The 14,027-nt window shown below is 44.8% G+C and overlaps 1 protein-coding gene and 1 long non-coding RNA gene across 8 annotated transcripts in view; one reads left to right on the top strand and one right to left on the bottom strand.

Annotated features, from left to right (window-relative positions):
• Positions 1 to 360: 360 nt before the first annotated feature.
• LOC115196361 (uncharacterized) lies at positions 361 to 2,273 on the bottom strand. Its single transcript, XR_003878838.1, has 3 exons — positions 1,676 to 2,273; positions 1,086 to 1,237; positions 361 to 487 (listed from the first exon to the last, which is right to left on the bottom strand). It is a non-coding gene; the product is annotated as an uncharacterized LOC115196361 (long non-coding RNA).
• A 2,997-nt stretch (positions 2,274 to 5,270) lies between these two features.
• LOC115196359 (sentrin-specific protease 7) overlaps positions 5,271 to 14,027 on the top strand; it is a 27,943-nt gene continuing 19,186 nt past the window's right edge. The window contains exons 1-7 of one of the 7 annotated variants that reach the window (XM_029757125.1): positions 5,271 to 5,470; positions 5,762 to 5,869; positions 6,991 to 7,079; positions 9,188 to 9,475; positions 9,848 to 9,948; positions 10,791 to 10,978; positions 11,584 to 11,944. In XM_029757125.1, coding sequence (XP_029612985.1) covers positions 5,762 to 5,869; positions 6,991 to 7,079; positions 9,188 to 9,475; positions 9,848 to 9,948; positions 10,791 to 10,978; positions 11,584 to 11,944 — 1,135 coding nt within the window. In that variant the 5' untranslated portion in view covers positions 5,271 to 5,470. Of the gene's footprint in view, positions 5,476 to 5,761; positions 5,870 to 6,990; positions 7,080 to 9,187; positions 9,476 to 9,847; positions 9,949 to 10,790; positions 10,979 to 11,583; positions 11,945 to 14,027 lie in introns of those variants that run through there. The other 6 variants (XM_029757127.1, XM_029757126.1, XM_029757128.1 and 3 more) reach the window with 6 other exon arrangements.

Below are 14,027 nucleotides of genomic sequence, written 5' to 3'. Positions count from 1 at the left end.
TAAAGAGACTGGTACCCAGGCAAGGAGTAGAATGATAGCTAAAGAGACTGGTACCCAGGCAAGGAGTAGAATCATAGTTAGAGACTGGTACCCAGGCAAGGAGTAGAATCATAGTTAGAGACTGGTACCCAGGTAAGGAGTAGAATGATAGCTAAAGAGACTGGTACCCAGGCAAGGAGTAGAATGATAGCTAAAGAGACTGGTACCCAGGCAAGGAGTAGAACGATAGCTAAAGAGACTGGTACCCAGGTAAGGAGTAGAATGATAGCTAAAGAGACTGGTACCCAGGCAAGGAGTAGAACGATAGCTAAAGAGACTGGGACCCCGACTAGCATTAGCCCAGGTATGATTTGAAGAGGAAGGGTAGATACAGATGTGGCACCTTATTAAGTAGTAGTTGTGAGTTCAGGATTTGAAAACTGGACTCTGGAGTAAATAGTTGAGGCTATGTAGTCAGGCCTTGGTCCTCTTGCTCTATCGCGCCATACTGAAAAACAATATGGAAATGAGTGAAAACCACCTGCCTCTACTATAGTGTACACGTTTTTCTCAATGTATACAATTTCTTGTCACTACAATTTCAATGTGTTATAACATTTATGTCGCCGCATCATCAACCCTTACAAAAAAAGATTGCACTTTTGAAACTGTAGTAACTGCAGTCCTCTGTGGTATTTCAGACCCAGTAATTGCAGAATATAATGCACTCTAACTGCAGTTACTCTACAAAACTACTGCAGTAAAAAAAACTGTGTTATTTTGGACACAGTATTTGCAGCATACTGCAGTTATACTGCACTCTGACTGCAGTCCTTGCTGGTTTGTGTGCATTATAAACATGAAAAAGGGCCTATTAAAAATATATTACAGACATAATGTTATCATTGAATACTTTGTGCGCTTATTAATGGTGATGAGTCTGTTGCCATTGTTGAACAGGAACTGTTGTTTTTCTTTCATTGCACAGTAGTACTCTCCACAATCATCTTCTGTTACGTTCTGTATGACCACTCTAAATTCTGTTAGGAATAAATATGTCGGTTTTAACATAATGTATCATGGAAATAAGTACCATGAGAACTCACACAGAATACGGCCAGTGGAGGCTGTGGCTACCGCTGTATGTACCAGTATGTATTTTCTGCACTAGTGGGTGGAAAAGTACAATTTATAGTTATTGTGTCCAAGGTCCACCAGTGTGTCTGTCAAAGCCTCAGCTCCAACAGTTTTAAGACACCTAAGAACAGAAGAATCCATGAAACACTTCACTTAATACGTTAAATGAACAAGTCAATCCACATAAAAAGTAAAGATCTAACAGAACACAAGGGCAACAATATGTAATATCCTCAGAGCTGTGATATTTGAGACAGAACTTACTTCCTCCTAAGGCAGACGTCTGACTGAACACACTGTGCAAGTGCTAACCACATGATCTAACCCCTGATTATGGATGTGTAACATGTGTGTCTGATTGACACTTGTGTGACCTTTGTACAGTATGTGGGGGTGCATGAAGAATGACGGAATGCAATGCCAGAGCTCTAGTGCTAAATACTTTAAAATACTTATATGAAACAATAAATAACGAAGGTGGGAGTTCAAAAAGTGTGGCACCAACAAATGAATTAACAATGGAACAATGCCATTTTCAGATGCATGTACTGTAGCTTACTTGATTCCTATGATACAGTGTATGTGTCGCAGGAGGGATCTGAATCCTGGTCTCCAATGTCTTTACCATTAGACCAAAAGGAGGGCTCTCACATCACCAGAACTTGAGCCAGACTCATGTTTGCTACATATGTATTGCTCAAGGAATGATATTGCACTTCTTCTAAACATCTATGCAGAAACAGAGTGCTCCTTTTGCTTTATTTGTTGAAGTTTGTTGAAGTGCCAAATCCAATCAAATCAAAGATTGTCATATGCACTGGATACAGCAGGGTGTAAACCATGATTAAAAAAACTATCTATAAAGAAAATGTGAAAAACGTTTTTACCATAGGTATTATTTACATAAGTAGGAAGAGGGATAAAGTGGGATTAAGGGGAAGCTCGCATTCTGTCCAGAACTGGGCAGGAAATAGTTGTATTTGTAGTTTATTTGAAAATACCAACTTTTCACTAGAGTTTTAAAAATATATATTTTCTTTGATATTCAAATACACGTCTCAGAAAACGAAATAATATTTGAATATATTTTGAATACCTCTCAGAAAACGAAATAATATTTTAAGTTATTTGAAAGCAAAAAAATATGAATTTGATGGCTGCCAAATATTTGATGAAGTTACATTTACATTTACATTTACATTTAAGTCATTTAGCAGACGCTCTTATCCAGAGCGACTTACAAATTGGTGCATTCACCTATAATATCCAGTTGAACAAACACTTTACAATAGTGCATCTAAATCCTTTAAAGGGGGGGTTAGAAGGATTACTTTATCCTATCCCAGGTATTCCTTAAAGAGGTGGGGTTTCAGGTGTCTCCGGAAGGTGGTGATTGACTCCGCTGTCCTGGCATCGTGAGGGAGATTGTTCCACCATTGGGGTGCCAGAGCGGCGAACAGTTTTGACTGGGCTGAGCGGGAACTGTGCTTCCTCAGAGGTAGGGAGGCGAGCAGGCCAGAGGTGGATGAACGCAGTGCCCTTGTTTGGGTGTAGGGCCTGATCAGAGCCTGAAGGTACGGAGGTGCCGTTCCCCTCACAGCTCCGTAGGCAAGCACCATGGTCTTGTAGCGGATGCGAGCTTCAACTGGAAGCCAGTGGAGAGAGCGGAGGAGCGGGGTGACGTGAGAGAACTTGGGAAGGTTGAACACCAGACGGGCTGCGGCGTTCTGGATGAGTTGTAGGGGTTTGATGGCACAGGCAGGGAGCCCAGCCAACAGCGAGTTGCAGTAATCCAGACGGGAGATGACAAGTGCCTGGATTAGGACCTGCGCCGCTTCCTGTGTGAGGCAGGGTCGTACTCTGCGAATGTTGTAGAGCATGAACCTACAGGATCGGGTCACCGCCTTGATGTTAGTGGAGAACGACAGGGTGTTGTCCAGGATCACGCCAAGGTTCTTAGCACTCTGGGAGGAGGACACAAGGGAGTTGTCAACCGTGATGGCGAGATCATGGAACGGGCAGTCCTTCCCCGGGAGGAAGAGCAGCTCCGTCTTGCCGAGGTTCAGCTTGAGGTGGTGATCCATCATCCACACTGATATGTCTGCCAGACATGCAGAGATGCGATTCGCCACCTGGTTGTCAGAAGGGGGAAAGGAGAAGATTAATTGTGTGTCGTCTGCATAGCAATGATAGGAGAGACCGTGTGAGGATATGACAGAGCCAAGTGACTTGGTGTATAGCGAGAATAGGAGAGGGCCTAGAACAGAGCCCTGGGGGACACCAGTGGTGAGAGCACGTGGTGCGGAGACAGCTTCTCGCCACGCCACCTGGTAGGAGCGACCTGTCAGGTAGGACGCAATCCAAGCGTGGGCCGCGCCGGAGATGCCCAGCTCGGAGAGGGTGGAGAGGAGGATCTGATGGTTCACAGTATCAAAGGCAGCAGATAGGTCTAGAAGGATGAGAGCAGAGGAGAGAGAGTTAGCTTTAGCAGTGCGGAGAGCCTCCGTGACACAGAGAAGAGCAGTCTCAGTTGAATGCCCAGTCTTGAAACCTGACTGATTAGGATCAAGAAGGTCGTTCTGAGAGAGATAGCAGGAGAGCTGGCCAAGGACGGCACGTTCAAGAGTTTTGGAGAGAAAAGAAAGAAGGGATACTGGTCTGTAGTTGTTGACATCGGAGGGATCGAGTGTAGGTTTTTTCAGAAGGGGTGCAACTCTCGCTCTCTTGAAGACGGAAGGGACGTAGCCAGCGGTCAAGGATGAGTTGATGAGCGAGGTGAGGTAGGGGAGAAGGTCTCCGGAAATGGTCTGGAGAAGAGAGGAGGGGATAGGGTCAAGTGGGCAGGTTGTTGGGCGGCCGGCCGTCACAAGACGCGAGATTTCATCTGGAGAGAGAGGGGAGAAAGAGGTCAAAGCACAGGGTAGGGCAGTGTGAGCAGGACCAGCGGTGTCGCTTGACTTAGCAAACGAGGATCGGATGTCGTCAACCTTCTTTTCAAAATGGTTGACGAAGTCATCCGCAGTGAGGGAGGAGGGGGGGGGGGGAGGGGGAGGAGGATTCAGGAGGGAGGAGAAGGTAGCAAAGAGCTTCCTAGGGTTAGAGGCAGATGCTTGGAATTTAGAGTGGTAGAAAGTGGCTTTAGCAGCAGAGACAGAAGAGGAAAATGTAGAGAGGAGGGAGTGAAAGGATGCCAGGTCCGCAGGGAGGCGAGTTTTCCTCCATTTCCGCTCGGCTGCCCGGAGCCCTGTTCTGTGAGCTCGCAGTGAGTCGTCGAGCCACGGAGCAGGAGGGGAGGACCGAGCCGGCCTGGAGGATAGGGGACAGAGAAAATCAAAGGATGCAGAGAGGGAGGAGAGGAGGGTTGAGGAGGCAAAATCAGGAGATAGGTTGGAGAAGGTTTGAGCAGAGGGAAGAGATGATAGGATGGAAGAGGAGAGAGTAGCAGGAGAGAGAGAGCGAAGGTTGGGACGGCGCAATACCATCCGAGTAGGGGCAGAGTGAGAAGTTTTTGATGAGAGCGAGAGGGAAAAGGATACAAGGTAGTGGTCGGAGACTTGGAGAGGAGTTGCAATGAGATTAGTGGAAGAACTTAGCTAGTTTCTCAAATCCATATCAGATGAAAACAAAAGCAGGCCTAATGATTTTGACAATTAGCTAGCTAGCCTAGATCTAACACTATGCTAGCTAGCTGCTAGCAACAGCGTCTGTTTAACTGGTAGCTAATGGTACGTGGTTAGTTCAACACCAACGGTTGATCGCACAAATACATCCAAATGTTATCAATTTCTTCTTGGCCTTTCGTATACGACACATTCTAGGTGCTAAATTGTCTAGTAGTTACTAAATGTGATAGAAAGTTATTTGTTGTAACGTTATTTACAGTAGATAGCTAGATACGGAAGTCTTGCACTGCGCAACCGTAGAATTACGCCGTCCCACTACTAGTATATTTGATTGTGCAATGTACCCATTTGCAATTCATACACCTCTTATGTATCAACAGAGCTGATCCATAAATAATGATTTTGTGGCTTAATTGCCTTTGCCTTCACATGACACACCAATTTTAGGTCTAGTAATAAACCTACCAGACCTGTTTTGGCCTTTAAGAGTGCAAACAGGTTGCGCGTGAAAATGCTTTCAACAACTTCCTGTTAACGCTAGAGGCGCCTCTGTTGTTGATGGCTTCCTGCTGCTAGATTGATGTAGCATTTTACTAGAAGCGGTCATCCCTTGCTTGCTAGCCAATATGATACCATTTAATTGGTTGCAAATGACAACGTAATGGCGTCTTTACAATGATTCTTGTTTTCGTTCTTTAGCCATCTTTCCGTCTGATTCAGCACCATTGACAGTTAAGTAAGTTGGCTTGTTAGCTAACTATGTTGGCTAACCAAAGGCTTTTCATATTACAGGTAGCTGCTTACTAGATAGCTACCTAACTGTGTCACGTCTTTCTGAACATAACCTGTGCATTGTTGTTCAGGCGAACTTGATTAGGAGGTGTTGGAAAATAGTTAGATCTGGTCCAGTAACGTTAGTGGACGGATGCGCACTAACGGCCTGGACCAGAGCTACAGCATAGTTAGCTACAAGCAGGTCAGCGTAAGTGGCACCTCCGTAATACAGTAATTCTTCATTTCAGATGGCAGTTCCCTTCAAAATCCCCAAGAGAAAACAGCCAACCGAAGCTGACAACATGCACATGCAGTCCCCTCTCTCACGTCTCCAGGATACCTCCAGCCCATTCGAGGTATCCCATATAATTTCCATTTGAAGTGGACATAACCCCAATGAACTGCATTTTCACACGGTGACTCATTATTTGTGAATGAATGTTGTGCTTATATTTGCTCATGGTGATAAGTGAGATCGGCATAGCTAGAAGGTATACACTGGGTGTACAAAACATTAGGAACACCTGCTCTTTCCATGACAGACTGTGTGACTCCAGTTGGAAGCTATAATCCCTTATTGATGTCACTTGTTAAATCCACTTCAGTGTAGATGAAAGGGAGGAGACAGGGTAAAGAAGGATTTTTAAGCCTTGAGACAACATGGGCCAGCACCCCTGTGGAACACTTTTGACACCTTGTAGGGTCCATGCCTCAACGAATTGAGGCTGTTCTGAGGGCAAAAAGAGGGTGCAACTCAATATTAGGTGTTCTTAATAAAACACTACATAAGTCATGCTAATGAAACCTCCCAAAGTGCTGCCCAAATAACTCTACCTACATGTACATATTACCTCAATTACCTTGACTAACCGGTGCCCCCGCACATTGACTCTGTACCCTGTATATAGTCTCACTATTGTTATTTTATTGCTGCTCTTTAATTACTTGTTCCTTTTTATTTCTTATTCATATTTTTTAAACTGCATTGTTGGTTATGGGCTTGTAAATAAGCATTTCACTGTAAGGTCTACACCTGTTGTATTCGGCGCATGTGACTAATACAATTTGATTTGATTTTGAAATGGCACCCTATTTCCTATATAATCAATGCACTACTTTTGACCAAAACCCACATGGTGGCTAGTGCACAACAGGGACAATGGCAGAGGAGGCTGGTGGGAGGAGCTGTAGGAGGATGGGCTAATTTTAATGGCTGGAATGGAATTAATGGAACGGTATCAAACATATGAAAACCACATTTGACTTGGTTCTATTAATTCCATTCCAGCCATTGCAAGGAGCCCATCCTCCTATAGTGCCTCCAACCAGCCTCCTCTGGAATAGGGTGCCATTTGCGACCCAACCCCAGACTATTTTAAACCTATCACTCTCAAGACACTTTAAAAGCTGTAGGTCAATGTACTATGTAGCCTATGGGTTAATAGTTAAGCTGAAACAACACTGTGTGTCATTTCAGACAAGCTGGTGCAATGGCTCTTCAAATGGAAAAAGGCCTGAACAGGATAGCTCTCTGAATGGACACATCTCCAGAGCAGGGAAACAGAGGTATGTATAGAGATTATCTGTACATAGCTCTGGTCCATAGCATTCATGCTGCTGAGAATAATGAACAGCATCAACAAGTGACGTGACGCACTGGACCAGAGCTTATTTGGACAGTGCTGCTGGATTAAGAATGTCAATTATCTCTCCTCGATGACTTACTTGACTTACCTCTTGACCTCGTTGGGAGTGTAACGTGTCAACCATGACACACTCTCCACCACTTTTCTGTGCTTTCGCCTCGTGCCTGGTTTTTGTTGGTTATTTTTGTTGCCAGGATGCAGTGGTCATGGATATCTGCAGTGCTTACTATTTTCAGTAGATGGTGCTCTTCAACCAGTTAAATGTACCTGGTCAAAATGTCTAGTACAGTGTGTATAGCTGGAAATCATGATGACAAAAAAAGTGCAGGTTATATTACACAGATGATATTACCGTTACAGTTGAAGTAGGAAGTTTACGTGCACCATAGCCAAATACATTTAAACTCAGTTTTTCACAATTCCTGACATTTAATTCTAGTAAAAATTCCCTGTCTTAGGTCAGTTAGGATCACCACTTTATTTTAAGAATGTGAAATGTCAGAATAATAGTAGAGAATGATTTACTTCAGCTTTTATTTATTTCAGCACATACCCAGTGGGTCAGAAGTTTACATACACTCAATTAGTATTTGGTAGCATTGCCTTTAAATTGTTTAACTTGGGTCAAACGTTTTGGGTAGCCTTCCACAAGCTTCCCACAATAAGTCTTTTGAATTTTGTCCCATTCTTCCTGACAGAGTTGGTGTAACTGAGTCCGGTTTGTAGGCCTCCTTGCTCGCACATGCTTTTTCAGTTATTCCCACAAATGTTCTATGCGATTGAGGTCAGGGCTTTGTGATGGCCACTCCAATACCTTGACTTTGTTGTCCTTAAGCCATTTTGCCACAACTTTGGAAGTATGCTTGGGGTCATTGTCCATTTGGAAGACCCATTTGCGACCAAGCTCTAACCTCCTGACTGATGTCTTGATGTTGCTTCAATATATCCACATAATTTTCCTGCCTCATGATGCCATCTATTTTGTGAAGTGCCTAGTCCCTCCTGCAGCAAAGCACCCCCAGAACATGATGCTGCCACCCACGTGCTTCAGGTTTGGGATGGTGTTCTTCGGCTTGCAAGCCTCCCCCTTTTTCATCCTAACATAACGATGGTCATTATGTCCAAACAGTTCTATTTTTGTTTCATCAGACCAGAGGACCTTTCTCCAAAAAGTACGACCTTTGTCCCCATGTGCAGTTGCAAACTGTAGCCTGGCTTTTTTATGGCGGATTTGGAGCAGTTGCTTCTTCATTGCTGAGCGGCCTTTCAGGTTATGTCGATTATAGGACTCGTTTTACTGTGGATATAGATACTTTTGTACCCGTTTCCTCCAGCATCTTCACACAGTCCTTTGCTGTTGTTCAGGGATTGATTTGCACTTTTCCCACCAAAGCAAGTTCATCTCTAGGAGACAGAATGCATCTCCTTCCTGAGCGGTATGACGGCTGCGTGGTCCCATGGTGTTTATACTTGCGTACTATTGTTTGTACAGATGAATGTGGTACCTTCAGGCGTTTGGAAATTGCTCCCAAGGATGAACCAGACTTGTGGAGGTCTACAATTTTTTTTCTGAGGTCTTGGCTGATTTATTTTGATTTTCCCATGATGTCAAGCAAAGAGGCACTGAGTTTGAAGGTAGGCCTTGAAATACATCCACGGGTACACCTCCAATTGACTCAAATTATGTCAATTAGCCTATTAGAAGCTTCTAAAGCCATGACATCATTTTCTGGAGTTTTCCAAGCTGTTTAACGGCACGGTCAACTTAGTGTATGTAAACATCTGACCCACTGGAATTGTGATACAGTGAATTATAAGTTAAATAATATGTCTGTAAACAATTTTGGGAAAAATTCTTACCGACTTGCCAAAACTATAGTTTGTTAAGAAGAAATTTGTTGAGTGGTTGAAAAACGAGTTTTAATTACTCCAACCTAAGTGTATGTAAACTTCCCACTTCAACTGTATATGGTATTGATGTAGTTCCTGAGATGTTAGATAGACATTGCTGAGACTTTGGAACTCCAGCCAGTCAACAGGCTTCCAGAGACCAGCTCAGACCCCAGAACACCGTCCAGTTGCCAGCCAGAGAGGGAATTCCCCAGACCACAGCAAATGGAGAGAGACCCACATGCCCAGCACACTGTGGAGATCATCCCCTCGCTGTCAGCTAGCAGTCAATGGAACACCTAGGAAGCAGACAGAGTCTCTGACTCATAAGAAGCCACCTCACATCCAATCAAGCCCTGTGACATCATCAACACACAAAGCTCAACAAAGACTCCCAGCAGCCTCTCCTCCCTGCTTCAAAAATGGGTATGTCATCAGGGCGGCACGTAGCCTACCGGTTAAGAGCGTTGGGCAAGTAACCGAAAGATTTCTGGTTCGAATCCCCGAGCCGACTAGGCGAAAAATCTGCCCTTGAGCAAGGCACCTAACCCTAATTGCTCCTGTAAGTCGATATGGATAAATGTAAATAAAATTACAACGTAATAGATCTTGAAAAACGGATAACTTTAAGTCTAGGAATTAGAACGTAGTTGATATTTTAAATGTGAATTCACGTGTGATTCTGCTTGTTCGGTTCACACTTGGTGTCTGTCACTCTGTCAGAACTAGAAGTGACACCGACCATAGAAATCTATGCATGGAATCATTTGAACTGACTGTACCATTGTCCTCCACTAGATGGCGCCCTAAGAGGGCATCAGACACACTGTGCCGGGACAAGAATCAAGAGACGGGGTGTGTATCGCCACTGCTCAAGACGCAACGTGCAGAGTTCAGTGGTTAGTGTCTCTCTCTCTCTCTCTCTCTCACACACACACACACACACACACACACACACACACACACACACACACACACACACACACAGAGAGAGAGTTCATTGAGGTGAAATCCTAGCCTACCGTTCGATCTTTCTCACACAGTCCAAAACAATCCCTAGACAATGTGCTCAGCTTAGGGAGGCCTGATGAAGACAATCTACACTTGTGGATGCTACGCTATTTTTGTGAAAATGTATTATTTGTCTAAAAACATGTCTTTAATCTTGGTGCTCAGTCTAGGCTGTAGATCCACAGCAGTTAGAGGCTGCTTATATCTACATAGGCCTAACCAATTAAGGTTCCAACATACTTGTGTAATCAGGAGTTTTCCTCGTTAAGTGTTTTGTTGGTGTTTCATGGAGCAGTGGGGTTAACATTTAGCAGGTGTTGCTGTGTCTAACCAAACCTCCCCCTGCGTTTCCCTCTTCTTCTATATTGTGTTGGCAAGCCTGACCATTTTCCTGGTTGGATAAACAAATGCTTAACTTTATGTCCTTGTTAAAAATGCCTGCAGTAAACATTCTCTTGCCGTTAGGCTGCTTTTCTTTTAACTATTTCTCGTTCAGGAGACGTCACATTTAGCTGTGTGCTCGCTGTCATGTCATACATGTAGACACCCAGGCTACTGTCTCTTCAACAAGGGTGAAAATGGAACTGTTGTGTTTTACTAGCTTATTTCGTTGTTTCGGTTCCCGCTGGGGCCACCCATACAAAAACTTTTATCAAAGTCACTTTGGGTAAAAGTGTCTGCTAAATGGCATATATTTTATTATTCCTTTACTGTTTTACATCTTCCCCAGAAGATTCCCAAATGTCTGTGAGATGCAGCCCAGTGGAGTCGGAGCAGGATTCTGCATCAGAACCGTCTCCAGAAAGAGAGATGGACACTTCCTCAAAGACGGACGACAGGCGCTCTGTCTCCCCGGGAGACTCAACATGGAGGAGACGTGACACTGGGATGAATGGATCTCCTCCACAAAACACAGAGGTAGCATTATGGTTGTCTCAAGTGGGACCCTATTCCCTAGATAGTGCACTATAGTTAATAGGATGCCATTTGGGACACATACAGTTGACTGGCCTCAGGACTCACATAAAGATGTCTAGTAGAAAACAATTGCTTATACTTACTAGTCTGGTGCATAGTTATTGGTCGTAACCATACTTGTTAGCTAGCTAGGTTGAGCGTTGGCTAGCTTTTTCAGGCATTGTTTGTTAGTGTTGGCTAACTCAGTGTTGCTAGGTCTATTCCTCACAGTGAAATGACAACAATGACCAGACAAGTTGATTAACTTCCACCCTATACAGATAGTCCTAATTCAGCTGAGTTGGTAGCTCCATATCTTGCTACAGGATAACACCCCAGGGTAGCTTGGTCTATAGAATAGTATTGAGTCTTGTAAAGTGTGGCCGTTGAAAACAAACTGTAGGGAATTATATGAGAACAAGCTGGTTAGTGTAGGGGCATATGCAGGCTCATATGTTTTCTTTTAGGATTTCTTTTTTCTTTTTCTAGTTGATCGTAATCCTTTCTAGGGGAATTTCTGTTAGGTTAACCCCTGTGACTAGTAGTCCTACCTGGTGTGCTTTCAGAAGGAGAGGAAGGGGAGCTCAGGATCACTGCAGAACCAGATCAAGAGGACTAGTGGTTCACCAGGGACGGGCCCCAGGGGAAGTGTCCCAGTCCCAGCAGGCCACCGAAGCCAGAGCCCAGATAGTGACGACCCTCCCGACCGCCCCTTGACGTCAGGGGCCAGAGGTGCATCCACAGCGTCCCCGAGACACCCCCTCTCCGCTGTGGCTTCAGTGACCCAGGCCACACAGGAGAAGCGGTTTTCCTTTAGCAGGCCTCCCCTCCGGGCTAACCCCACAGACAGAGAGAGGAGACCTCCAACCAAGTGTCTCTCCCTCCATCTCAGGCTGAGGAGGCCCAAGCCCACCTCCACAGAACCTAGTAAGTTGACCCACTGTTGAACCCTTCATAGCATATTGATCAGAACATACCACATCACGCATAGACTGGCTGTTTGACGTCACATACTACTCTGTAATATGAGTGTTGTTACGCTGAACCAACATTCTAAACGAAGCAAAATGCCCTCCTCACCCAGTGGCGTCAGTATAGAATATCGTCCGACACCAATGGATGAACAGGCGAGGAAGCGGTTTCAGCTGTATGTCTTAGTGGGGTTCAGGGCCATTACATAACAGGCTGGCTAGTATCACCACACTCGATACTAAAACGATACCACAACAACAACAGAAAGAAGGCCTATTAGCCAAATTCCCAGAATGGCACTTGATCCAGACAGATAAACTCAGCTACTATTATGCAATCAGATTGACTTTGTTTTTACTAGTCTAAGTACCAAACAACATAATGGTCATTTATTTGAATGGTAAATCTGCATTGATAAACCGGGTAAATCAAGATGTAGCCTAGGTCTGGTCACAATACAGGTGAATGCATATTATTCAACAGGAGTGTGTGCGTGCAGGGAGTTATTGAGCTTGTTTTAGCTGATATTACGGGGCTACAGATGATAAACAATCCTTTCTATTTAGGACTTATTTTATTGGCAACTGTTAGAACATATTTTATTGTACTCATCAACATTTGCATAGAAGAAGCAATATATTTTATCAAAGTGTGCGGTGTCTCTTTAAGAAAGTAATGAGGTCATTTGGAAGGCAGAATGTGGCTGTGGAATCTGACTTTGTGGCTATGCAAACCAGACTGGAGGCGAGAGAGACTAAGGGTGCGTTCGTAAATTCACTCTGGCTAGAGCAGATTAAAAACTGATGAATTTACAAACACGCAACACCTGTTGAATATTACCGGTGTCAGTAAACGTTGGCAAAAAAACATAACTAAATTCTGCCAGAATCACAGTTAGTCACCAACACTCTGGATAACATGAAAACAGCCTAACCAGCTCTGCTAGGGTGAGTAAAATGGTCAGTGAGGTGTTCTCTCATTTATGTCTGGAAGTAGCTAGCCAGCTACAGAACGCTCGGATCAACCTTTCTCCTCGGCCAGGGCGTCCGGTGTACAATCTGAACGCTCCCGAGAGCGAAACACTCTGAGTTTACGAACAACCCAGAGCACATTCTGACACACTGGAAGCAATTTACAGGGAAGCTCCCTCTGTTGGCAAGGTGCACCACCACCGTGGCATTAGAATGGATCCTCTGGAAGGACCTAAGCTCCACCCCTATAACCAACACTAACCTTAACTTCTAGGCAACTAAGCCACGCCCATAGCCACTGATTGGCTCTGTGGTGAGCTGCATCCTTAGCGAGGACCTGTCCTAGCAGAGACCCATGGGCTTCCTCTCTCTAGTGGAGTCTTGGCCCTTCAAATCCGCAGTGATTAGGTAGTAACGAGTACAGGAGCCTTCATAATGATGACGACATGGGGAGCTGGGGAGCCAAGAAGCAGTTGGAAGAGAGAGGAAACTCAAGCTTGGGTTTGTAATTTTTGGTACAGGCAATATTTGCCATTAAAATATATTTTTGTCAACATGGGGCTGGGGCATCACCAGGGGAATGAGGACACATCCGATGAGGATCCTCATCTGGTCTGCATTTGTTCTCTCTTCTCCTAATGGGTCCTAGTTCCAGCTTTACAAGCTCTTTGTGGTCAGAGATGTGTAGCCAGAGGCGGGCATGGGAAACCATCAGCTGTCAGCGGTGCTGAGAGATTAATGCCTGGCTCCACCGCAGAGGGGTGGCTCACTGTTTTTGCGGTGTGTGTGTTTGAAGATGTGTGTGTGTGTGTGTGTCTTAACGTGCACTCAAAGTGCTGACAAGGAAAAGACCATAGTGATAACGAGAGCAGACTTGGTTATTCTCAGTCCCCTTTGTCCCTCCATGTTAATGTACCATGAATGGTGGAGGCACGCAGGGAGAGAGAGAGGAGGCACGCAGGGAGAGAGAGAGGAGGCACGCAGGGAGAGAGAGAGGAGGCACGCAGGGAGAGAGAGAGGAGGCACGCAGGGAGAGAGAGAGGAGGCACGCAGGGAGAGAGAGAGGA

Source organism: Salmo trutta, chromosome 6 (genome assembly GCF_901001165.1).
Source record: "Salmo trutta chromosome 6, fSalTru1.1, whole genome shotgun sequence".
NCBI classification, from domain to species: Eukaryota; Metazoa; Chordata; class Actinopteri; order Salmoniformes; family Salmonidae; genus Salmo; species Salmo trutta.
The sequence above is the reverse complement of the archived record's forward strand: the minus strand, read 5'-3'. Positions and strand labels throughout refer to the sequence as shown.